General features: G+C 36.9%; 2 protein-coding genes and 1 pseudogene across 3 annotated transcripts in view; 1 reads left to right on the plus strand and 2 right to left on the minus strand.

The window, feature by feature from the left end:
- Positions 1-9,170: 9,170 nt before the first annotated feature.
- LOC146475635 (uncharacterized) lies at positions 9,171-10,357 on the plus strand. Its single transcript, XM_085115990.1, has one exon. The coding sequence runs from the start codon at positions 9,281-9,283 to the stop codon at positions 10,355-10,357; it is 1,077 nt and encodes a 358-aa protein (XP_084972116.1). The 5' UTR covers positions 9,171-9,280.
- An 810-nt stretch (positions 10,358-11,167) lies between these two features.
- Positions 11,168-12,393, minus strand: LOC146475636 (uncharacterized; annotated as a pseudogene). Its single transcript, XR_014865891.1, has 2 exons — positions 12,329-12,393; positions 11,168-12,188 (listed from the first exon to the last, which is right to left on the minus strand). The product of XR_014865891.1 is annotated as an uncharacterized LOC146475636 (transcript).
- A 5,567-nt stretch (positions 12,394-17,960) lies between these two features.
- Positions 17,961-23,989, minus strand: part of LOC146475637 (uncharacterized) — a 105,483-nt gene continuing 99,454 nt past the window's right edge. Inside the window, exon 10 of the mRNA XM_085115992.1 lies at positions 17,961-18,599. Coding sequence (XP_084972118.1) covers positions 18,442-18,599 — 158 coding nt within the window. The 3' untranslated portion in view covers positions 17,961-18,441. The remainder of the gene's footprint in view (positions 18,600-23,989) is intronic.

Genomic DNA, 23,989 nt, shown 5'->3' on the forward strand with positions numbered 1-23,989 from the left:
ATCGTTTCTTGCAGCTTCGTCGCCCTCTATTTTAAGATTGCGCCATTCTTTTGTTTTTGTTCATCTTCTTATATCACGCAACCCTATCTTTGAGGAAAAATACAACTGCTTGTAGTCTTGCTTTTTGTGGTTTGTGAATTTTTCTTTTTACGTCACCATTTTTCTTTGTGGAATCCCAATAAAATATGAACAGTTTTTGCTTTGGACAACACAAGCGGTTTTATGAGCGGCATCTTACGATAACATTTTTAAAAGCAGAAACACTCAATGTGGTACCCTGTATTCGGAGATCGTTTTGTGGCTTGTTTGGCTCTTATAATTATTGTTAATGACATAGTTGTATAAGCCAATACAGTCTTGTTTGCCCGGATGCTATGGCTAAAAATTTAAGCTGAAAAAAGTTTTAGGAAACAGAATCTTATTCCCTGAATTTACTAGCTGTTGTTGGCTTTACGAAAATGCTACCTGCATTTTTTTTTTTCACATTCTAAACAGCATATTTGGTGCCAGGGTATCACCTGATTCAAGAAAGGACAAGTACCCGCAAATAATAAGCGGTTCACGACATCCATTGTACTTATATTGGAATGGTATCGGTTAATTGTCATCATATAATACTAACGTGAATACGGAAGACGAATGTATTTGCACGGAGAGATGGTGCTAAAAAAAGTTCATTTATTAATCAATTGTCACATTGATAACAATGTTGATTTTTTAAGAAGCCCACGATGTATCCCATGCATCGCCCATGCTTTTTTTATACTCGCTTGCTTATCTTCTCCTCTTTTGTTTGGAGCATCCGCGGGATAAACTAAAAACATCACCCCCATAAAATCACACAACACCGCATTATTTTAGTGGTCTTTTTTTGTCTAGCTCATTATAACACAGGCTTGTATCCGAAACAGTCTGAAAGCCCCCGGCCTTTATATAGGCTTCCTAGCCTTTAACACATTTGATCTTGTAAATAGTTTAGTAGGAACATTGTAGTAGTGGTAGGAATATTGTGTATCATCTTTAATGTATTTATATTGTATTTTTTGGTTAATGGCAAAAATAAATGAATTGAATTGAATTGAATTTATGGAGTATTTCCCCCATGGTTAAAATCAAACAAAATTTAGCGTTCGTTACAAAAGTGTGAGATCAAATAGAGTTTAACCTTTAACAGTTCGTACTGACTACCTGTGGTTAAAACAAAGCAGAACCAATCAACGTTCAGGAGATTCAGCATTTTTCTTAGAGGTTATTCCAGGCTTTTTGGCAAGAAAAAACTGAGTTCTAGAAGGTTGGACCTTTCTTGCCTTTAGGCTATCAAGATAATGAAACAATCAGACACTCCCAGACACTTCAGCTTTGACCCTCCCTTTCCAATACCAATGTTTTTCCCCTTTTCATAAATACGAAAATCGAGTGACGACTTTTTTTTTTTTAATTTTTAGTTTTGATATAGCATCTGATAGATTTGTCCCTTTACAAATGTCGAGTAAGTCTTATAATTTTTCAATTCCCATTTTTTTCTTTTCTCATTTTATTTTTATCTTTATTTATTTAAAATGTCTCCTCTCAGTTCTTTTCATTATACAAAATTTTACACTTTAACCGATTTTTTTTCCAGTAACAATAATTACAATTTCTTCTCGCAATTAGATGTGCTGTTTTTCCCCATTGGTCTGTCAAAAAAAAAAGTAATAAACGACAGCTCATTTTTTACAAGATCCGTCAGCCACCTCGGTAGTTAGTGACTAACCGTTCAGGTGTCCATTAGTTATTATATTGTTAATCGAAACATCGTTGATAAAACATTGCATACATACAATGCCTCTATTAGATATTATTATATATTAATGTTACGCGATTTCTTTGCCTAGAGAGTCAAATAATTTTCAAATTTCTCATGAAACAACAGATGTTTATTTCAATAAGAAAATGGAATCCAAGATTGTGTCATATGTTTGATAATCATAAGTCAAGTATACAATGTAATTAAGAAAACATCTCATATCCAGCGATGCCAACGAAAGTAAAACTAACAAGGCTGTGTTGAAGAAAATGGACGAACGCAACAGAATTCTTTGCAAAATGAGGTTTTTCAGCAGTTATGAGAATCGTGCGTATATATCGAATTGTGAGAACATCTTCAACTCCTTTATTTTTATTTCATTCTTTTTTGGGGGCTAAAACATGTTATGCAGCCTTGCCGAGTGATCTATTTTACTCTTAATGTGATTCCCTTAAAATAAAGGTAATATTTGATTCCTCTATTTCCCTTTAAAAATGAGTCTATTTGATCACTTCTTGTCAGGTTGTGTGGTAGCAGAACTCATATTGGTAAAACAGAGTTGAGAAAAAATTACCCATAGAATGTATGAGGCATAAGATAACCTTTTTGGTAGGGAACTATAATATTAATCGGTATTGACCCAAAACACTATTTTAAGTCCACAAATCCTGGGCAAGCTCGATTTCCCGGGATTGCTCATTTTTCTGTCGTCAATTATTTTTCTAAAAAAAAAAACATGAAAAGGATAATAGCTAAGCTAAAATACCGAGGTAAATTAAAAAGATAGATTAGGAGAAAATAACAATTTAGTTCACTGGAATTACCTTCAATAAACACGTCATGTTTTCAGCGTGTGTGCGCCAAAGGCGCGCGATAATGACGCATGAATTAATTAACTTTAACGATGCGCAATGCATCCCGTGGAAGCACCTTAATTTCATGGTGTGGTATCAAGCATTTAGCTATAATATTAGGCCTGGCATGTGCGGTTCCGGTCCAGGTGTTCACACAATGTTCAATTCAATCAATTCGCGTCGATAACTTATCATGCCATCTTCCTCTCATATTATACACTCGCCATTCTTTTATATACCGATTTCAGGTCATGCAAAGTGACCCAAAAACGTTTGGCACAAAATGCATTGAGTTTTAAATGGCCCACAAAAAAATGGGACCGGAGTGGGGGGTAAGAGTGCTAGATTCTACGCAGCTTACCTAGTTAAATGACTGTTATGGAATAGAAAAATAAAAAGAAGAAGAAGCAACAAAAGAAAAAAAAGGCTTTCACACTTACAAATACCACATCTGTGATTGGTGTGAAAAGATATCTTGCGGTAGATGTTGAATTCGATTGTTGCTGAGGTCCCTGCAAACGAAATGAAAGGTTATTTTATGGGAGAGAGAAAATCAGAAGGGTAAGGAAGGTCATGAATATTAAGGACAATATATTACTAGCTATCCTCGTGCGTGCATTTTTTTTTTTTGAAAGAAATTTAACTACTCTCTCTCGGTATAAGTCGACGCAGCTGACAATAATTTTAACTTAACATTTTCGTTGTGAGTTGGAAAATGTTGTTTTCATTAACTATGTCTGGACTTTGGGACACTAATTTCCCTTTTACTTATTCCTCTTTAACGCCTCTAAAGACCGTTGCTGACTGCGTAGAAACATTTAAAAATGGCATGAAGGGGAGCGAGGAATACCGGCTGAAGTAGTCCCAACCTTGGTTTATCCGACTTGATAATAGGGTTGCGAATGATATCTGGTGCTGGTGCGTATACATTGTTCCTTTTGTTGTTGTTGTTGTTAGTTTGTTTGTTTTGTTTTTGTTTTTTCTTTTGTTTTTATTTTTCAATCAACTTGCGATTACACCAGCCAGAGTTCAAAGGCAGAAAAACCACCCTCCTCCCAACCATTAACTTATACATGGGCAGTTTAAATCTCGCTCGTCACTTACGTTCTACAAATAAGAAGGAGATAATAAGTTGGGAAAATGGCATTATGAGATATAATAGGGTCAGGTGGAAACGTATGTGCCTGAAAATGTTGTTTAAAGTGTGAAAAAGGCATTAGCACTTCAGAAAACCCAACAGAAGCTCGAAAACTTCCAAAATATTAGGTATTTTAATGACAGAAATTAAATTATTAAACAAGAAGCTGTTTTCAGCTTATGCTCGGGCCATATTTGGTGCCAGGGTATCGCCTGATTCAAGAAAAAAAAAACCGGACTTTTCCAGAGACAAGTACCCGCTTATAATAAGCGCTTGATGGCATCCATTGTACCTTCATTGGAATAGTATCGGTAAATTGTCATCAAATACGTAATGTAAATACGGAAGACGAATGTATTCGCACGGAAAGTTGGTGCTAAAAAAATCATTTATTAATCAATTGTCGCATTAATAAAAATGTTGATTTTTTAGGAAGCCCGCAATATATCCCATGCGTCGCCCATGTTTTCTTTATACTAGCTTGCTTTTCCTCTCCTCGTTTGCTTGGAGCATCAACAGGATAAACTAAAAAACATCAACCCCATAAAATCACCCAACACCGCACAACATAAGTGAGGTTTTCTTGTCCAGCTCATTATAACACAGGTTTGTATCAGAAACATTCTGAACTTATGGAGTATTTCCCCCATGGCTAAAATCAAACGAAGATCAGCGGTCGCTACAAAAGTGTGAGATCAAATAGCGTGCGACCTTTAACAGTTGGTATTGAAAGCCTGTTGTTAAAACAAAGCCGAGCCAATCAACGTTCAGGAGATTCAGCATTTTTCTTAGAAGTTCTTCCAGGCTTTTTAGCAAGCATCAGTGAGTTCTAGAAGGTTGGATGTTCCTCGACTTTAGGCTATAAAGATTAGAATTTTCAGTCAACAATCAGACGCTACCTGGCATTACAGGTTTTACCCTCCCTTTCCAATACCGATGTAATTTCCCTTCTATAAATACGAAAATCGAAATACGATTTAATATTTGAATTTTTAGTCTTGATACTGCATATAATAGATTTGACCCTTTACCAATTTCGAGTATCTTATCTTTTTCTTCAATTGTAATTTTTTTTTCTTTTCTTTTTCTTTTTTCTTTAGTGTTACTTATTTATAACGTTTCCTTATACTTCCTTTCATTATATAAAAATTTTAACTTAAAACGATTTTTTGGGGAAACAATAACTATAATTTCTTCCCGCAATTAGATGTGCTCTTTTCCCCCAAAACAAATTAACAAAAAAAAGTTAACGCAGCTCATTTTACGCAAGATACGTCAGCCACTTCTAGTTGAAACAGAAGTAGAATTGATTTTGGCAAGAATGCGTGTTTTCAAAAGGCGACGAATTTATTGGAAATGACTATCTGTCCAGCTTATCATCAAGGTTAAAAAAAGAATTCTCGCACCATCCCAGAAGTCAGTTTCGGGTCACTGTGTAGCAGCTGTGGAAAGGAATATATATTTATTCCAATCCAGAAGTTTACTATCCTTTTTCTTCTGTTTATATCTTTCTGAAGGTTTTTTTTTAGCGAAGCTGAAATGATCTATTTTAATCAAAGACCGGAATTTTGGCTAATATAAAGTAAACGCAATCCGTAACGATCGTGTCTATAAGTACACACGAGTGACCACGAGTGACCACGAATGACCACGAATAACCACAAGTGACCACGAGTGACCACGGATGACCACGAGTGAGAATAACAAGAAAATATTTTACTTACGTCATAATGACGTCATTTTTATCAAACAGCCACTATTTAACCGCAAATGGACCTTTTTCGGACACCTAAATAGGTAAATTAGATACTTGAGACATTTCCAAGGGACAGGGGAGAGAGTGGATGATAAGAAGGGGGGGGGGGATCCTTTTATTCTAACCCCCCTCCCCTTTTGTTGACTTTGTCTCTTCTATGTCTTCGCGCGTTTTCGACTGTAAAATATTATTCCCGCCTTTTCTATACTTCCCCAAACCTCTTCATCCCGATTTGATTATGCCAAAAAAAAAAAAATTTAGAAAAATAATAATTGAGTGCAAAATATGTATTAAAGGAACTTTCTCATAATAAACTAAGCCTAGTTTCACGCTTCTACCATGACAAGGCTTTTGTTAGTGAACCACCGGTGGTGACGAAGAAATATGCGTCGAGTATAACTAGAATGTGTTGAGGCGTGCACCAAATTTATATTTAGCCAACTTAAATCGCCGCGTGGGAATTTTTTACCGGGGTTATTATACCGAGACTAAGAAGACTGTAAGTTTTTATATCACCAGCCTAGTACCCCGATGTTCCCTTCAGTTTACGCTCTTATGGCAGAAATATTTATTTTATACCTAATTTTCGAGAAGACTTGGTCCTAAGAAATCGAGAGACTAACATTTGCCAGGCTTTATTTTCGCGTTTAAAACATGCAAATGCAACAGATGTTGCATTTTTAAAACTATAGTTATTTTTGATGCGATTTTCCATTTTTCACTAGTAGTCATTACAGAGGAACAAATGTAAACAAATGACTGAACCTAAATTTCAATGAAATATGAAGAGGTTTTGAGAAGGGATAAAGGAAAGAAAATGATTTTTGGAACACCAATAGACAGTTGGAACCGACGTAAGAGCACCCCAGGTTGCTAGTGGACTAACTTGGTGCCCGTCTATCAATTATTAGCTACAAAAATTACTTTTAAAACTCCACTAAATCTTCAATATTTCTTATTTAATTTTACCAATCCTTCTAGAAAAACTATCTGCTTCAAAATATACCCCAAAATTTCACAAAACATCCCACAACATAAATTCACGGGATGAGCAGAGAACTTTTAGCTAGATTGCTTGAGACGTGAACGAGATATTTCCATTAAAGCCATGTCAAGTGCAGAAAAACGCCGTTTAGATTAAGTCCTCCCTTAATTACATTTTGCAGTCCCAAAATTATCAAAAGTCAAAGTCAACGAAAAAGTGGGGAGGGGTGGGATTAAAGGTAACGGGAGGAAGTAAATTTAGACCACCCCACCCCACATATCCCACCCGTCCCCCCATCCGCTCTCCTCTCGTCTATCTGAAACGTCTCAGTATGAAATCAACCTATTTTGGTGTCCAAAAAATAAAATGGTAAATTTGAGGTTAAGTAGTGACCGTGTGATAAAAATGACGTCGTTATGACGTCAGTATAATATTTTCATGTTATTCTCACTCGTGGTCACTCGTGGTCACTCGTGGTCACTCGTAGTCACTCGTGGTCACTCGTGGTCATTCCTGGTCATTCGTGGTCACTCGTGTGTACTTTTAGACACAATCATCCATAACGCGTTGGAGTCATGATGTAAAGGTTGTTATGGTAATTGGAGTGGACAACAGAATGAAGATGACCTTCACCAACATTAATTATTTATCTCCGTCGCTCAAATAAATGATTTTCTTTTATATTATACACTAAATTCGATTTTGAGACGGTAATACGTCATTGTATTGACGGCTAGTTGGAAGAAAATATATTACGTATTGGGTGGAGTCGCGAGGCGACAGAACCCAATACGGAATATATTTTCTTCTAACGCCTTCAATATAAAGTGATATTGCCGTCTCAAAATCGAATTTAGTTTTTTATCGCGATACTAACATTTTGTTGGAGAGAGTAAACGGATAAAGTATAAATCGTGTGCTGATTGAAAGAGAAATTCTTACATCAATTAAACTGTAGCCATGGTAATATCCGTGCGCGAAATTTTTTCTCGGGGCGGGTTATTTGATTTTTTTGCTTTAATTCAAAACAAAGAAAATGCAAAACTTTACAGTCCATAAAGCACCTACCATTGATGAAATAGACAAGCTAGTAGGTTTGAACATTTTACCAGCAAATTTTATTGAAAATTTGTTACCGACGAGATATAAACAACAACATGAAAACAGTGATGAATAAACCTCACAACCAGAAGCAAGAATAAAAAGAGCATACATACTAGTACTAAAAAACGAAAACAGAGCATTGTTATCCTAGCTTAGATGCCGTGGAGATTTAGATATTAGATGGAGACCAAGCGGCGAGGAATACTGTAAAATCGAGTAAAAAATACCGAGTCTGCCATTCGGCGCTAGGAAGAGAATATCAAATTGACAGACCTGAGCTATGAAAGAGAACGCAGTAGAGCTCTTGGAGCAATTTCAAGTTTTAGAGATAAGAGACATCACAAAAGAAACAGATTCTTTTGCTTTGAAAATGCCATAATTTATTGGAATTTAAGCTCATTGTTATTTACCGTGGCCGCTTTCACACTCAAGAAAGTCTTTTAAGTAAATTTCTCTTCATCGGCTAATTTTTGCGCACTCTCAAGAAAAAAGTTGTATCCGCTGTATCATGGTACATGTACACCACAAAAAAATATTATAAGTGGTCCTTGAGCAGTGTCATAAGCTTTGTAAACTCAGACGAAAAGAATTAAATGTCAACACCATCCAACCTCACATGTTCATTCACAGAAGCAAAATTTTGATCTATGCGCGCCGAACCCATTTAGTGCCGTGCTGTCATGCTTACATGACAGTTTTTTAACCAATCAGAAAGCGTCATTTTGAGGCGACAATATAGCAAAATAACGTCGTCTCAGCGCAATGAGAAGATCCCTCAGGATCGCGATAAATCGTCATATATTCTCGTATCACCAGAATGAAGAGAATACAAAACTCATTGGATACAGTTCCTGCTTAGTGCTACATCTTATAACTGGTTATTTCCCGAAGCCAACTGGGACGTGTTGTTTTGATAGTTTTAATAACTTCATAGATTGGCATAAAATATATTCCTTTCTCAAGGCGGCTTCTTTCCACAGCTGCTTCAAAGTGACCCGAAACAACCTCCGGGATGGTGCAAAAATTACTTTTATGCTGAACCTGGCACGATTAACAGGGCAGACAGCCATCTTTAATTAATTCCTTGGCTTTTGAAAAAAACTTATTCTTGCCAAAATGAATTCTACTTCTTTTTCAACTCCGGAAAATTTCAAGGACTTGTTGTGATGTTTGGTATGGTTGTCACGCTGCTTGAGTGGTGTGACGGAAGTTGAGGAGCTTGTGCATTCGTCCCCGCCGCAAATCCCCGCGCAAATCCCACCGACAATAGTCATAAACGAACAAGACATCGTTGTTCTGTTACCCAACAATCAACTCTGGTTTTAAATGTATTGTTTCAGAGATATGGAGAACTAGATTTGCTTATTCAGAGAACGATGCAATATTTGGTTTTCGTGGGAACAGTTACTTCCGATTGGCTATCGAAGGATGATAAAGCTTCTTATCTTTAATAGCGGGGACTTTACGAACCAGAACGCAACGCAATTTGGAAACACCGAAACCGAGAAGGGCCCGGGGAGAGAACGCCGTCACCAGCGCGGGAAAAACAAAGTTACGAATGCGAATGCGACGACAGCCCAGAGGCAGAGCGTTGCAAATCCTTTAAAATCAGTTGACAAACAAGTTTTCGTTTTATAGCTGGTATAAACATCATAAAATGGCAACATTCAGAGAGGCGAGGGAAGCTTTATTGTTTGCCTATCAAGATGGAAGCATTGATGATACAGAGTTTGCCCTGTTGTACGATTTAAATTCCTCTGAAAATCTCGAATTTCCTTATTGGAAGTATGGTCGCTTCGATCTTGATTCTTTGACAGATGATGAGTGTAAGGCTGAGTTTCGCTTTTTTAAGAACGATATTTATTTACTCGAAGAAGTTCTTGGTATTCCAGACATAATGAAATGCCCCAATGGCGTTCTTGTGGACGGAATGGAGGCTTTAAGTGTGTTGTTGAAGCGTTTTGCATATCCGTGTCGATTTGCAGATATGGTAGCTCGATTCGGGAGACCAGTACCACAACTTTGCATGATTACAAACCGAATGATGGACTATATTTTCGATGAATATAGCCACCTACTCGCAAATTTAAATCAACCATGGCTTTCCAGGGACCGTCTCAGTCATTTTGCTGCCACTATACATGATAAAGGAGCTCCACTTGAAAACTGTTGGGGTTTCATAGATGGAACAGTGAGACCCTTATGTAAGCCAGATCAAAACCAGAGAATTCTCTATAACGGACACAAAAGGGTGCATGGGATAAAATTTCAGTCCGTAGTTGCGCCTAATGGGCTTATCGCAAGTCTGTTTGGTCCAGTCGAGGGCAGGAGACACGATAGTGGTATGCTGGTCGACTCAGGACTTCTGCAAGAATTATCGCAGTACTCGTTTGCACCGGATGGGACACCCTTATGCGTTTATGGCGACCCCGCATACCCTTTGCGTATCCATTTACAAGGACCCTTCAAAGGCGCTCATTTGACACCAGCAGAGCAACAGTTCAATAAGGCCATGAGCCAAGTCAGAGTTTCGGTAGAATGGCTATTTGGGGACATTGTGAACTACTTTGCATTCCTAGATTTCAAGAAAAACTTAAAAATCGTCTTAAGTCCTGTTGGTAAAATGTACATTGTGTGTGCGCTCTTGAGAAACGCTCACAGTTGTCTTTATCAATCAAGTACTTCGAAGTTTTTCGGAATAGATCCACCCGTAATAAATGACTATCTCAATTAGGTTTCTGAAGACAACAGAGAGAGAACCAAATTCATGACCTTTGGATATAACAGTGTTCAGCTACTAACTTGTTCGTAATTCTCTTTTGACTAGATTGCAGAATGGAATCTCCCCAATTTCAGATAATTTCATTGTTACAGTGCATTCCCATTTCCAAACTACCAAGAGTATGTGCACAAGACTCAAGATCCTTAATGGGGGCATTCTGCAATTATTACTCATTTTAAAAAGGTTATACAGCCATAGATTTGTACTGTGGTCATTATAACACAACGGGGAAGGAGAAAAATAATGAACAAGTAGTTTTATCAGTTTCCAAGTCAGAGAAAAATATATCGAGTCTAATGCAGTAACATAAAATTGTTGCGCCAACATGCGGACCACCCACCCCCACCCGTTTCCCTGCTTTTTAGTTATTAATGACCAGAGCCTTGGGGCTGAAAAGACTCACAATTTTTTAATACAACTTGATTGGATTGTAAAAATTCCATTGATTTTAGTAAAGAGTACTGTTAAAAAATATGAGCTTAATATTTGGCCTGCAGTTATTCTTGGGATAAGGTTTGCCTCATCAGCCCCTCAACATACTCCCTCTTCTAGATTCCCGAGCCTTTTTATCCCAGGGAGTTGCTTAAAATCTGTTTTCGAATACATAAAGTATCAGTAGTTGCTTTCATAGCAGACTGAAAATTGTGAATTTTATTGCAGTTTAGGAACCAGAATACAAATTTTCAAACAAATTATTCAACTATTCTAGCTAGAAAATATTTCTAATATGTCAAAAACATAAAGAGCAATTTTTAATGCAACGAGTCTGCCATCCAATGAGATAACAATAATTAAAGAAAATAACGAAAGGCGGGCTCCTCGGCACAAGAAAAATGCGGTGCCACTGTTGAAATACAAACTCTGATCGCTGACAGAAAACGTTGGTCGTGACTCTTGTCAAAACATGGACAAAAGTTAATAAAATATACAAACTGGTTTGTAATTGCACAGTTCAAAATCAAACGACAGTTACCAGCAACACGGGTGAACTTTAAGTGAATTAGGTGACTATTTGTTCACAAATTTGTCCAACAAACTCATCAGTGCTTTAGTTTGATCTTGTTGCTGCCTCAACATCAGTTGTTGTGATGCCAAGAGTTGCTACTGCTGCTGCTGTTGTTGTTCTTGCATCAGCCGCATCATTTCACTTTGTTGTTGCTGAAATTGGCGTTGCTGGTCAATGCTCGCCTGTAGACGTTTTGCATCCAAATCGTGTTGCTCCTTTTTCAGCGGGAGTTCCTCAAGTTTAAGTTCCTGGTCTTTTTCTGCTTTTTGGGACAGGAATAACATGGTCTCGCTGCCACTTCTCCGTTCTCGCTTCTTTACTTTTTCCTGATCATTTTCGCCTGAGTGTCTCTTCATCGTCTCCGACACTTTCTCAAGTGCTTTAAGTCTCATATCTGTGGCCTTTGCCTTCTCTTTTTCAGCCTTTCCTTTCACACTTTCGTCGTCCTCTTTCATTTCTGCATCCGCTGTTTCTTCGAGCGCCAAAATTTCTTCCACCAAGCTTTCAAGTTCTGTGGGCTCAGGCGGCGCGATGCCCGAGCTCCTTTCCTCAGCTCTCAGTTTCTTTTTGATTCGGTTTATTAAAATACCCACATGATCCCTTACGGACCGTTTATCCACAGCAAAGACAGGCTTGGGACAGGTATTCAAAGTGTTGGCTATTCTATCCCAAATTTCGCTTCTTTGCGACGAACCTTTTCTTGTTTTGTACGGATTCTCGGAAACAACCTCTCTGCATAACAGGACATCGTGCTCGCTTGTCCAGTACATCACATTACTGCGTGAAAGAAAAACCCCAATCTGTTTTAGTTTTTTTTTTTCAATGAAGAACATAAACATAAAGTTTAAACTCACTTTAATCTTATAGTTAAGCAGACCGGGCAATTGAATCTTCTAATAAACAAAAATTAGACTTACTTGCCAGCTTTCGACTTTGTTATCGAACTCGGCGGGTCTTGTTCATTGATCATAACGGTAAAACAATTGACCTCCAGTAAATGGCAAATTAAAATGTTTGTTTGGTATTTGTTGCAATAAGTAACATTTTCATGGACTTAGGAAAACAGCTTTGCCTATCAGGTAGAAAAAGTAAATTGAATTCTAGGTCAGATTCAGCAGTAACTACTTACGTTTTCTGGAAACGCCGCAAGTTCAAACCTCGTGTTCTGAGCGTGAAGAAGACGCGCTGCGATTCAGCGCCAAGCATGCGCAGTGAAGCACTTGGTGACCAAATTACTTCCGGTGACGTTTCAGGCTGCATTGCGTTCTGGTTTGTAAAGTCACTAGCATTAATTCTAATTCTTCCAGGATGTATTGTCTATTCTTCACCAAGTTAACCTGGAAATCTGGCACATCGTCAAGTAGAGATATTTTAAAATATGACTAAATCAAGGGATGTAAACAGCTGTTTGTTATTTTGGCAAAGTCGCTCGTGCGTGACATAGGTGAGATTTAATTTTATCTTGTGGTTATTTTGGTGTTTGTTGGTTTGTTGTACTCGTGTAGACAATATTTAAGAGCGGCTGCCTGTAAGAGTCGAGAACTGCATTTTCGCGACCACTTGGTCGAATTTCTGATATTTTGTCTGAAGATACCCTTGGATTAGCTATTTTCGAAAATCATATTTTAAAGTTCCAAAGTATTTTATTTTTTGAGAAAATTGCAAGAGTTTGAAATGCGGCCTAGGTGCGGTCACGGGCCGATGAAAACCGCGAAAATTTACGTCAAAGGAGGAAGCCCCGTTCACCGTGTAAAATAACCCAATGAACTTGAAACTTTACACAAACCTAGACCAACCATCTCACAAGAGAATTATTACAATAAACATTCCAAACTCGCTGGCTGCTTTCTAAAGCATGCAGATTTGTCTACGCTACTCAAAATGGCCTTGAAACTAATGCCTATTTTCATTGAAATAAAAGTGTTTCTGGTATGTGATTTTCTCTAAATTAAATCTCATATCTCGAAAGACGAAGAAAAGAACTTTATTTGTGCCAAGTTTCAAGCTCTGATTCGAACTCTTTCCCACTCAAGGAAGATCGAATATGCGTGCGATACTTGCGGCTCGCAATCACGTCACGAATTATGAGATCAGAACCGATTCACAAACACTTGACATCTGGAGCCCGTGAATGTTTCCAAACATCACATATTGGGCCCTAAAACTAATCAGACTGACTGAAGACAGCCATTCAATATTTTTCGATCCCAGATTTCTTTTCTATTCTGCTCTAAAATAATATAGTTATTCCGGTCAATTAGCCTACGAAACATGTGCAGATTTATTGGGAGATTCGCATTATGCAAATTTCCCACCAGAATTTGGCGAATGTCTTCTTTCCCGATGGCGTGCATTTTTTATTTGTTCAGACCTTTTCTACCACGTTATTAAACAAGAGAGCGAAACAGGCAAATGCAATATGAGAAAAAATGACCATTTGAAGATAGTCTGGGTCAATGTTTTCACCGAGTCGCCACAACAACTTTTTCTCAACAACTGCGAATTATGCAAATTTTTTAACGAAGCCTCGCTAACTTTGGTTTTCGTCAGCGCGTGCATTGATTGCCCAGATTTTTTATTTCATATTATCAAAGACGAAGACCCAAACTTTATCACAATGTTCCTCTTGAGTCGATACCTGACATACCAAGATGCATTTTAAACCTTCAATCTTACTCAATTTTCACCTCATCGCAAAGTCCTCAAAATGTCAATTTTTCAAAGAGCCATAAACCCTTTAAAGTTCTACAAAAGTTTACATAGGTCCCATTGATAGAAAGTAGGTGAGTTATGCTCTTATTCAAAATCGACCTCGTTTTGTAACGTTGCGTACTGTTTCAACACAAGCGTATTAAACTTGGCTAATTTTGAGTGAGATTTTTGCATAATTAATGAGGCAAAAACCCGTAATTTCGTTTTCTCCAAAATTCTCGAAAACTACAAATTTCCAGAACATTCAAACAATATTTTCAAAGATAGTTCCCCAAAAGTAAACTTCAGGCAAGTTATCAGGAATTTCGATTTTTCAAGCTTGGCCAGCGATTCTCGAAAGTTACAGTCAGGCACTTTTAAGGCAACTTAAGTTCCCAGAGTAGGCCTTGGCGTCCTTTATGGTGATAACGTTTATTGTTACTAGAAGTACGCTGTCCGGTCCATAAACCTTCATTTCATTCAATTTGGATGAAGATCAAAAGTTGTCCTTAAAAAGATACAAATGTTGACTTTTAATTTTCAATTTTCAGAAAAATAAACTTTAAAGTCAAATTTCAAGTTTCATTTTTTTTTTGACCTGTGATCTAGATCAAAATAACATTATATTTATTTCGAGTTTAGTTGTTTAGAACTTGATGAAAGTTACATTCAAAAATTAACATCGTATTTTTATTGCTGTAAGATACGTAAATATTTATGAATAAACTGTGCACAGGGATCTTTGTCCAAATAACCCTTAGCAGTTTCGTTATGGAGGACTCCAAGGAAATATGCTCAATCTCCCAAACTTCGACCGGTTCGGCTTTGCTTAAAGCAAACTTTTTCTGCACGAAGTCAAGCTACGCTATTTGATGAATTTGTAACAGCCGCCATTCTACGTTTCATTTAAGAGATCGAGAAAAATATTAAATAAGAAGCTTCGGTGAGGATAACACAACTTTCGGTTTTCGTGTGCTTACCTTTGATTATATTACCCTATACATAGCATCACTATTATAAAGAGGCAATAACATGTACCATGCGGAAATGTAGAATCGAGTGATATTTGAGTGGCAACGGAGAAAACTGAAAGGTGTAAGTAGCAATGGAGGGACCTTAGGAGAGTTTCCCTCGGCGTTTCTTGCAGCGTCGTCTCTCGCTTCTTAAAGAGTGTTTTTGTTTTGTGTCCTGGCATAATATGCTCCGTTATCTTCGAAAAAAAATACAACTGCTTATAGCGTAGCTTTTTTGTGGTTTATGGGTTTTATTTACTGCAATTTTGCAACACAATTATTATTCGTAAATAGTTACGTGGCCTGTTAAGAACATTTTTTTTATAAGCTAATACATTTTCGTCTGTTCAAATACTTTACTGAAAAATTAATGTATCCAAGCGAATGGTGTAAACACCATACATATTAGTTAATGTGGAGGCCATGGTAGTTGTTACATCGCATTTGATGGCAAAGGTTTTCATTTCACCGTTTCATGACTCTCGAAATACACCTTACCAACATCTTAAGGAAGCGACGGCAATTGGCGTTGCTCCGCTATGCTTTTAAACATCATGGCATAACATGATACGGGTAGACAATAGTAAAATGGTGCCAACACACTAACACCTATTGACTGCATGTGTTTTTGTTTTGTCATCATATAATTGATGTATGCACGTTGTACTGATAGGAAGCAACAAGGTAGCCCGTGGTATAAAGCCCGTATTTTCTTTAAACTCGCTTACTTTTCCACTCTTTTATTTGTTTGGAGCATCAGCGGCACCGACTCCAAACGTTAAATACTATCGAATGAAACACCACACAATGTAAGTGAAGTTTATTTGTGTAACTCAGTTTAGCACAAGTTTGGATCGAAAGGTGAAAAATTTTGAATGGTATAGAGTATTATGCACGATTACTTAAATCAAATGGATATAGGCGGTCATTGCAAATTGATAAGATCAATAGCGTTGCGTGACATCGTGCAATCTCAAACAGATCAGATTGCCTGGATGTGGTTACAGCAAGGCCGAACTGGTCAATGCAACTTTAGCAGATGCAGCAGATTTCCTTAAAAGTCCTTTCCGAAATAAATGGATACCCAAGAAAACAGGCAGGCATTGTGGCAAGCATCACTGAGTTTCAAAAGGTTTGCACGCTTTCATCTTCATGCTGAAAGGAGGGTAAAAGACATCTTGGTTCTTGCCAAGCAACGTCATACCACTTCCGTTCTTATGCTCTTTTTAATTTTGATTCCAACACAGATATCATTGTTTCTTTCCATAAATACGAAATTAAAAAAAAAAAAAAAAAAAAAAAGGATTTTTGAATTTACAGCCTTGATACTACTATTTATTGGCTTGATCCTTCATAAGTGTTTTATATGTAAAATGATGCTTGTAGCCTGCAGAAGAAAATAATGGGCTATTCATTACAGGTTGATTGTCCGTAATTAAACCATATTTAATCTTAAAAAGAAAGGAGTTTGGTCTTCTTGCAAATATTTATTCGCTTTCGCTGCAAGAAGTTAGTTTGCTTTAAGATATTCGCTGATTCTTGTTCTCTGTAACTTTAGAAAACCAACGGAAGCACAATGTAAACAACTTGTAAAGCTAAATTAGCATTTCTTTTGTGCCTTGAGGTTTCGGAAGTATTGTACTAAACTTAAGCCAACAATTACTTTCTTTAGTTCGTTAAGTTTAAAATTACTTTTTATTGGAGCTCGTTTCGATTACTTTAGAAGTAGATAGCTTCTATACGATTAATTTACAGCTAGCATATTCAGCTGTCCTGTTATTTCCCAGTCGAATTGGTTCTCGTTAGAGGTGTAGATGTACTTAATGAAAAGTTCTCGCTATCTCCGGAACAGTGTACTCGCAGCTGTTCGTCAGTCGTAGGATTCGTTAAGATTTCCTAGTTGTAATGTAGTGTATTCAGAAAGGCGTTTGCCCCTGGAATTAGTTTGCAAGCTGGATCCACAGTCTTGAGGACAAAGTGACAATTTTAATTTAGTTCGCTATATCTACAAAGACTGTTGTTCCTCTCTTAATGGTTTTTCATTTAGTTGCATTGACACGCGAAAAGCACCTTGTAAAAAACAATTAATATACAAGCGCACAAAAGCCCCTGTTGTACAATGTTTCTTCGAATTACAAGTGAGTCAGAATAAAGCTCTGTTGGACCATTTTCTCGTTCTGTTGCTGAGGTTCTGTCCAGTTCGTGGTTTAGATATTTGGTACCACCTTGAGAAGTGACAGTCTCTTCCTACGAGCGAGTGCTCCCATTTGACTGAAATTTCCCCGTGCGTTTCTTTTAAGCCTTTGTTGCAGTTTCCGTGTATTTCCCGCAAAAGTTGGAAAAATCTACTGACACAATATCCTTGAAGTATTGCCATACCTCTAACAGCGGTCATTCTGCGTACCAATTCAGCTGTACCAATTCACAAATTTACGCCTCTAAATGGTAGGACGATCACCCCCGGCATTTTTATGCTTTTAGAGTGGAGTTTTGAGTGGAGTATTCCGTGACGATAAAAGTGTTTGTAAACATATTTGACCATTCTTGATGAGCCTTTATTGTTTGGAAAATGCCAACTCGTCTTCAAATTTGATCAGTCACAAGGTCTAACAATACGTTTCAAGCAGGCGAGAATATGATTTGATTTCAAAATCAATGCAGTTCATTCTGTCAGGGCTGGTCTTTAAACAACTCAATTAACTTTCCACGTTGTCTGGCAAAACTAAAACTTGTCTGTATTCTTAACATAAAAAAAGATGACTAATGAACGATATCGAGCCGCCTTTTTATTATTATTTTAAATAATTAATTAATTAATTAATTAATTAATAAGTTAATTAGTTAGACCTACCCGTGTAGTATTGGATTCAGGGTTTCTTTTTGCAACTGCTTAAGTTGCGTAAATAGCTGCGAGAGTCTGTTCTATTTAGACTCTTAATTTAGTTGGTAAGTTATTCCAACAGATGACTACAATATTTCATGTGATCCCATTTTCCCACCTACTTACAGATATTTAAGGGCTTCCATATGACGGAAAGTTCCCAGAGGTAAATCCTTGATCCCAGTGTCACGTAAAATCCTGTTCAAGATTAAGCCAAATTTCCACATAAAAACGGCGTTTCATAAATAACCTAAGTCATGTTATATCAATGGAGTCTCCATGGAAAATTAAAGCTAGATATTTAAAAGGCAATTTGGTAATTAAGGCTAGAATTGAAGAATTTAAATCCTGAAATTTATTGAGTGCAGTTAAATTTCTCTCAGGAGAACTTTAAATAGATTCACTTTACATACAAATTAATTTTTAACAGCTAATAAGAAGACGTTCATTCGACGAGAAAAGAGAAATCGTACAGCTTTGTAGCAGTTGTTGGAAGGCACTTGAGGAAGTCGGGCGTCAATCGGGTCTTCGTGCAGTCATATATATTCTGGTGTCTTTGCCACATTCTGTATCCATAGGAACTGATGCAGTAATTATTGCAATCTGGAAGATTAAAAGTAAACGATATGCTAATTAGCTCTAATTCATGTATTGGGTTCGCCCTGTGGATTATTTGATCAGATGCAGGATCATTTCAAAAGTTACTAACATTGCAGATATCGATCAAAAAAAATCTTCATATCTTCTGCTAAAACGTCATATGACAGCAATTTGATTTGACTTACTACTACTGTAAATTTAGTCCTCTGAACTTGAATTTTCCCTTTTTTGCTTTCTTCTTTCGTCAACGAAAGTTTATCATTTTTACCTTATACTGCTCTACTTTCGCAGTCTTTGCTTATCAGGAGGGATTGCTTTCAATTCAATGGAGACGCTCTTGTAAGGTATTTTAAGATAGAGAAAACAGAGCTGTCGCTTTCAAGTTGGCTGCCGATTGGAAAACATGACGTATTTCCAAATTTCAAATGACATTATTATTATTATTATTATTATTATTATTATTATTATTATTATTATTATTATTATTATTGTTATTATTATTATTAGGCGCGCGCGCGAAGCCCTATAGCTAAGAGATTTTGGTAAGCCCGTGAGGGCGAGAAATTTTGGCTTGGTTATGACGTCACTTCCGTGCAACCGACGACCGAATGTAAGTACGCTCGCTCCATCATGTCATCCAAACTAAAATGAAACACTTAAACCCTGTGCTGCAACCTGGGTTTCTTTCGGTAGGAAGTGGGATGGCCAACTTCTTTCAGAAAAAGAAACGAGAATTTTGAAGAAAACTAATTGTTGTATTTGTTAAATATTTCGACAAACGACATATGTCGAGAGCGCAGGAGACTAACAACTAAGGAAATTTAAGACCCGAAAGCAACTGAGTGGGCGAACAAACAGGGGAAATGTCAGCTGAAAACAAACATGCGGGGAGTAAGCAACTCGCAAGTCGCTTAGAAATTAAATACAATTTTGCAGACAATTGTCGGTAATTATCCATGTTTAACATATTTTTCAAACTAAACACAAATACTTAGGTCGTTGCCATTCGACAAATATTCGTGGATAAATTATCTTTTAACATACACACAGTTATTTACCGTGACGAATTGTTTTGAACATTTTGTGTTGGACTTGATATGTATTACAAATGTAGTCGCAGCGCACAATAGTAAACACACAACCAAACAGTAATTTCTCTTGTATTCTTTTCTTGGTAACATTTACTTAAGGACTAAAATTATTTCTTAAGGAGAAATATTCGCAGAGTTATAAATTGTCTTTAACATTTTGCGTTGCACTTGTGTAATTCGTTCGCCTTTCGCATCCTATATTAGTAAACACGCTCTAATTTTAAATGCTCACTGAAATATTTTGAGCCACAACCAAACAATTTTTTTTTCTGCATTTTCCTTCTATTTCTATATTCCCAGAGTTATAAATTGTTTGGAATATTTTGTGTTGGACTTGGGTAATTCATTCGCCATTCGCAGCGCATATTTGCAAACACGCTCTAATTTTAAGCGCTTAATGACATATTTTGTAATTCATTCGCCATTCACAGCGTACATTTGTAAACACGCTCTAATTTTAAGCGCTTAATGACATATTTCGGACCACTATCAAACATTATTTTTCCTATATTCTCCTTTTGTTAACGTTTACTTAGAGACTAAAACTATTTCTGTAGGAGACATATTCCTAGAGTTATGAATTGTTTTGAACATTTTGTGTTGGACTTGTGTAATTCATTCGCCATTCGCGGCGCATATTTGTAAACACGCAGAATGGCATATATATATATAAATCCTATTAAAAAGAAATAGTGGAGCTGCGCTTTTAGGCTGAGTTAAATATATTTAGTATAATTACTCACGTGATTAAAATTAATTAAAAAAAATTGGAAAACTCAGTAATGAGAAAAATTTTGCTTTGGTTATGACGTCACGTCCGTCCGCCCGACCGTCCGTACGCAATCCCACAATGCTAATGCGCCCGTGTTTGTTTTGCGGGAAGTTGCATGGCGAGATGCGTTTACAACAGAAATCCTACAGAACACAAAATACAAAGTCAATTTATATGTATTTATTGGCTGTGGAGAGAAGAGAAAGAAAGAGAAAAAGAAAACAAGAAAAGCGGAGACGATTAAGCAAAGTTCAACGTGGAAGAGAGCGACGGATAGCAAGTTAGAGTAGGCTAGCAGTAAAAAGTAAGTTTAAAAGCCTCACATTTGCCTATATCACCAGGTCGTGATCAGTTATGATAACTTGTAGAACTCTTAAATAGCTTAGCATAGACGCTTTATTCGCTTTGGATACCATCAATATTCGAAAGAGATTAATTTCTGAAAAAAAAAATTGTTCCGTGGCCGTGTTTTTTCATTCGCACCGCAAGACTCATATGTGTATACAAAAGTTTCAAAGCTCTGAAATATTCTACCAAACACCAAAAAGTATTTTTTTGTATTCTCCTTTTCTTAACGTATATTTAGAGACTAGATTTGTTACCAATTAGGAGCAGAATTGACACAGTTTTGAGTTTTCGAACATTTTTTAATATGTCTGGGAACCCTGTTAAGCAACGACGACGGCAGCAAAAACGCTGCAAAAAAATCGCTCCGAACGAGCATTTTAAATTTTGGTAGATTTTTTTGCCGTCCTCCGCAAGACTACAACGTGAAATGACCTAATTTAAGGTTTTGAGGAGAACATGTGCAAACGACGGTGAATTTTTCTCTGTTAACTTGAACGCAACTCCTACTAATTTAGGCAACTTGCTAGCCGCTTACTTAAGTCTAATGCGTTTCCGCGCAACAATCAATAATTTTTCCTTATTGATGTGTTTCAAGCTTTACAAATATACTTCAATCGTTTCGACAGAACAAATATTCGTCGAAAAACCAATTTTTTAAACACTTTGTTTAGGTTAGTTTCGTTCGCACCGCATGGCTCTCGTTGAGATCTGTGCCAAGCAACCAAGAGTAATTTTCCCGTCTTCTCCTCTTGTTGAAGTTTGTTTAGATTTTACTAGCAGCAATATTGACTGAGTTGTAAATTCTACACATGTAATAAAAAGAGAATATAAGTTTAATTCAGGAGTAAACTGACAACAATAAAACTTAATGTCAAGCATCAAGTAATTGTTCACCTGCGCTGTGAAGCTTCCTACCGCTCGAAAATCCGCGAAAATAGATCGATAAAAATAGTAAACGGTGGATCTAAAAAAAAACTTAAGGAGTAATTTCTTCCACCGAATTTGACCTGCTCCTTCCTCCCATCAAAAGGGCACTGTTATGCTCGGTTATCATTCGTTGAAAGAAGAAGTAGCGAGGTGAAAGCTCTTAGTCGCCATGACTGATTTCAGTTTCTCAGCTAAACAAATGTCAATCCGACTCAAGTTTCTAGTTTTGATCGAAAAATCGGTTGCCTTTTCTTGTAAGAGACACGAAAACTTAACGTTTAGGATTTTCCTTAGTCTAAATGAAGCACTTGATTTTCATTTATTTGTGGTACAAAAAAAACCTGGCTTAAACAGTCGAACTCCAAAGAACTTGGAAGAACTCGTTGTTTTTGGACACAAAATGAAGAATTTAATGAAATGTAGAACTGACCTGCTCAGCCAATGAGGAGCGAGTATTATCGCCGCTCGGTCAATCAGGAGTAAGAAATTTTGCCCTCGGGGAAAGGGAAGTTGAGAAAAATTGCCCTCTGTTAAAGCAAATCAGCATTCAAAAAATGTTTCCCTTTGTATTACATTGTTATTATTGTTTAAGCAGTTTGCTTCATATGCACTAAAAATGTATATAACTGCAGACGGGATGAGGAACTGGTGTTAAGGTTATTACGTTTATACGCTAATTATAACCAGATTTCTATAAATGCTATGAAAAATATTGGAGCTCCCCTTTTAGGTTTGGCTAAAAATATATTTATTAGTAGGATATGACGCAATCCTCGACTAATCAGATGAACGGAATCTCTATAATCACCTGAGTAATTATACTAAACTGGATGTATTTAACAATTATTTTCAAACGCGCGTTTGAGATAAGATGACAGCGTATAATCATCTTATATCCATAAAGCGCGAGTGGAATAATTGTTTTATTAAAAACCAATCAAGAGATATTGCTAGATCTTGATGATTTCACCTTAAAAGAACAATCAGGAGATAATTCAACGGTCGCTATTCTAGGGGCATGCTTAAATGGCTCATGGCCGCTTTATCTGTCTCGATTTGCAAGAACACATCCCAGCAAATATTGGGTTATGTTAACTTTTCGTGAAACATTAATTATCTTAATCGAATGACAGGATAGCTGGCATGAAGCCCATTTTTAGCCAGAGTTGAGCTATTTTACATTATTTGACCCATTACGGTCAGAGTGAGTATACAATTGTGAACGTCTTTGAATATCTAAGTCGCCAAATTGCACGAGAGCGCTAGAATATTTATCTACAAACAATAAGAATAAGGGCATAAAAAGCTAGTAGAATGAAAGAGCCCAATCATGGGCTGTGATTGGCTTCCCGAGCGGTTAAGATGGAGCAATCTTGCCCGCTCCCGATTACCCATTACCAGTAAGCTCAGCATCAAAAGTTTAATCCACAAACAATGCAACATTTCCTTTGATTTTCTTGTTGTTCTAGTGGAAACGCTCACTAGTTAAGGGACATGAAATCTTGTTGGGGTAAGGTAAATTTTGTTTTAGCTTTAATGACTGTGACGATGAATTTATCAGTTGCTCTGCGGTGTCAGATCTTAGTGTAAGGTTAATTTGGTAAAACTTTTTAGTGTCTCAAGTGGAGTACTAAATTGATTAGTTCTCCCACTTTGCAAGGAATGTTTTTAAATTCAAGTGTAGTGATAGTTGCGTTCAGTGTTTAGTGCAGTTCAGAATAGTTGCATGTGTTTCTCATTTCATCATTTCATTTTACCTGCCTCTTTCTTGTTGTAAACAACAAAATCGTCTCAAAGTGACTGGAGATAAACCGTGCGTTGTCTTTCACTATGCTTGTTTATTACCACGTGCACTGTACGATCATCCGATTTCAACGAATTTTTCTATTCAGTATTAATCTCTAACTTCTTATCAGAACATGTTCACATTCACTCAGCCAATCAGTGCCCAGTATTTGTGTGCTCTATATCCCACAAACTGTCTTAAATTATGGAAGGAGGCGAGGGCTTTGAAGCACAGGGAAATTGTGGGGTAAAATGACTATTCGTTGCTATGATCTATATAGAGCATACTAATAAGAAAATAGAGCATACAGCCGTCTAATTGTTTTAGCATACCTCAGTGACCGATCTATCAAGCAAAAAAATATTTTTATTTCATAAATTTTTATACATTTGTGCAATGATGCATGCTAAATCGCGCACCCTCTGACAAACTGGCCCATTTTCAAAAGTTCATTCATCAATAAAAACAA

The sequence above is a fragment of the Pavona decussata genome, unplaced genomic scaffold (genome assembly GCF_977016875.1).
Source record: "Pavona decussata unplaced genomic scaffold, jaPavDecu1.1 SCAFFOLD_84, whole genome shotgun sequence".
In the NCBI taxonomy this organism is placed as follows: Eukaryota; Metazoa; Cnidaria; class Anthozoa; order Scleractinia; family Agariciidae; genus Pavona; species Pavona decussata.

What these genes read in the sequence shown, in the direction of transcription:
- LOC146475635 (XM_085115990.1), top strand. Translation starts at nt 9,281, where the DNA reads ATGGCAACATTCAGAGAGGCGAGGGAAGCTTTATTGTTTGCCTATCAA.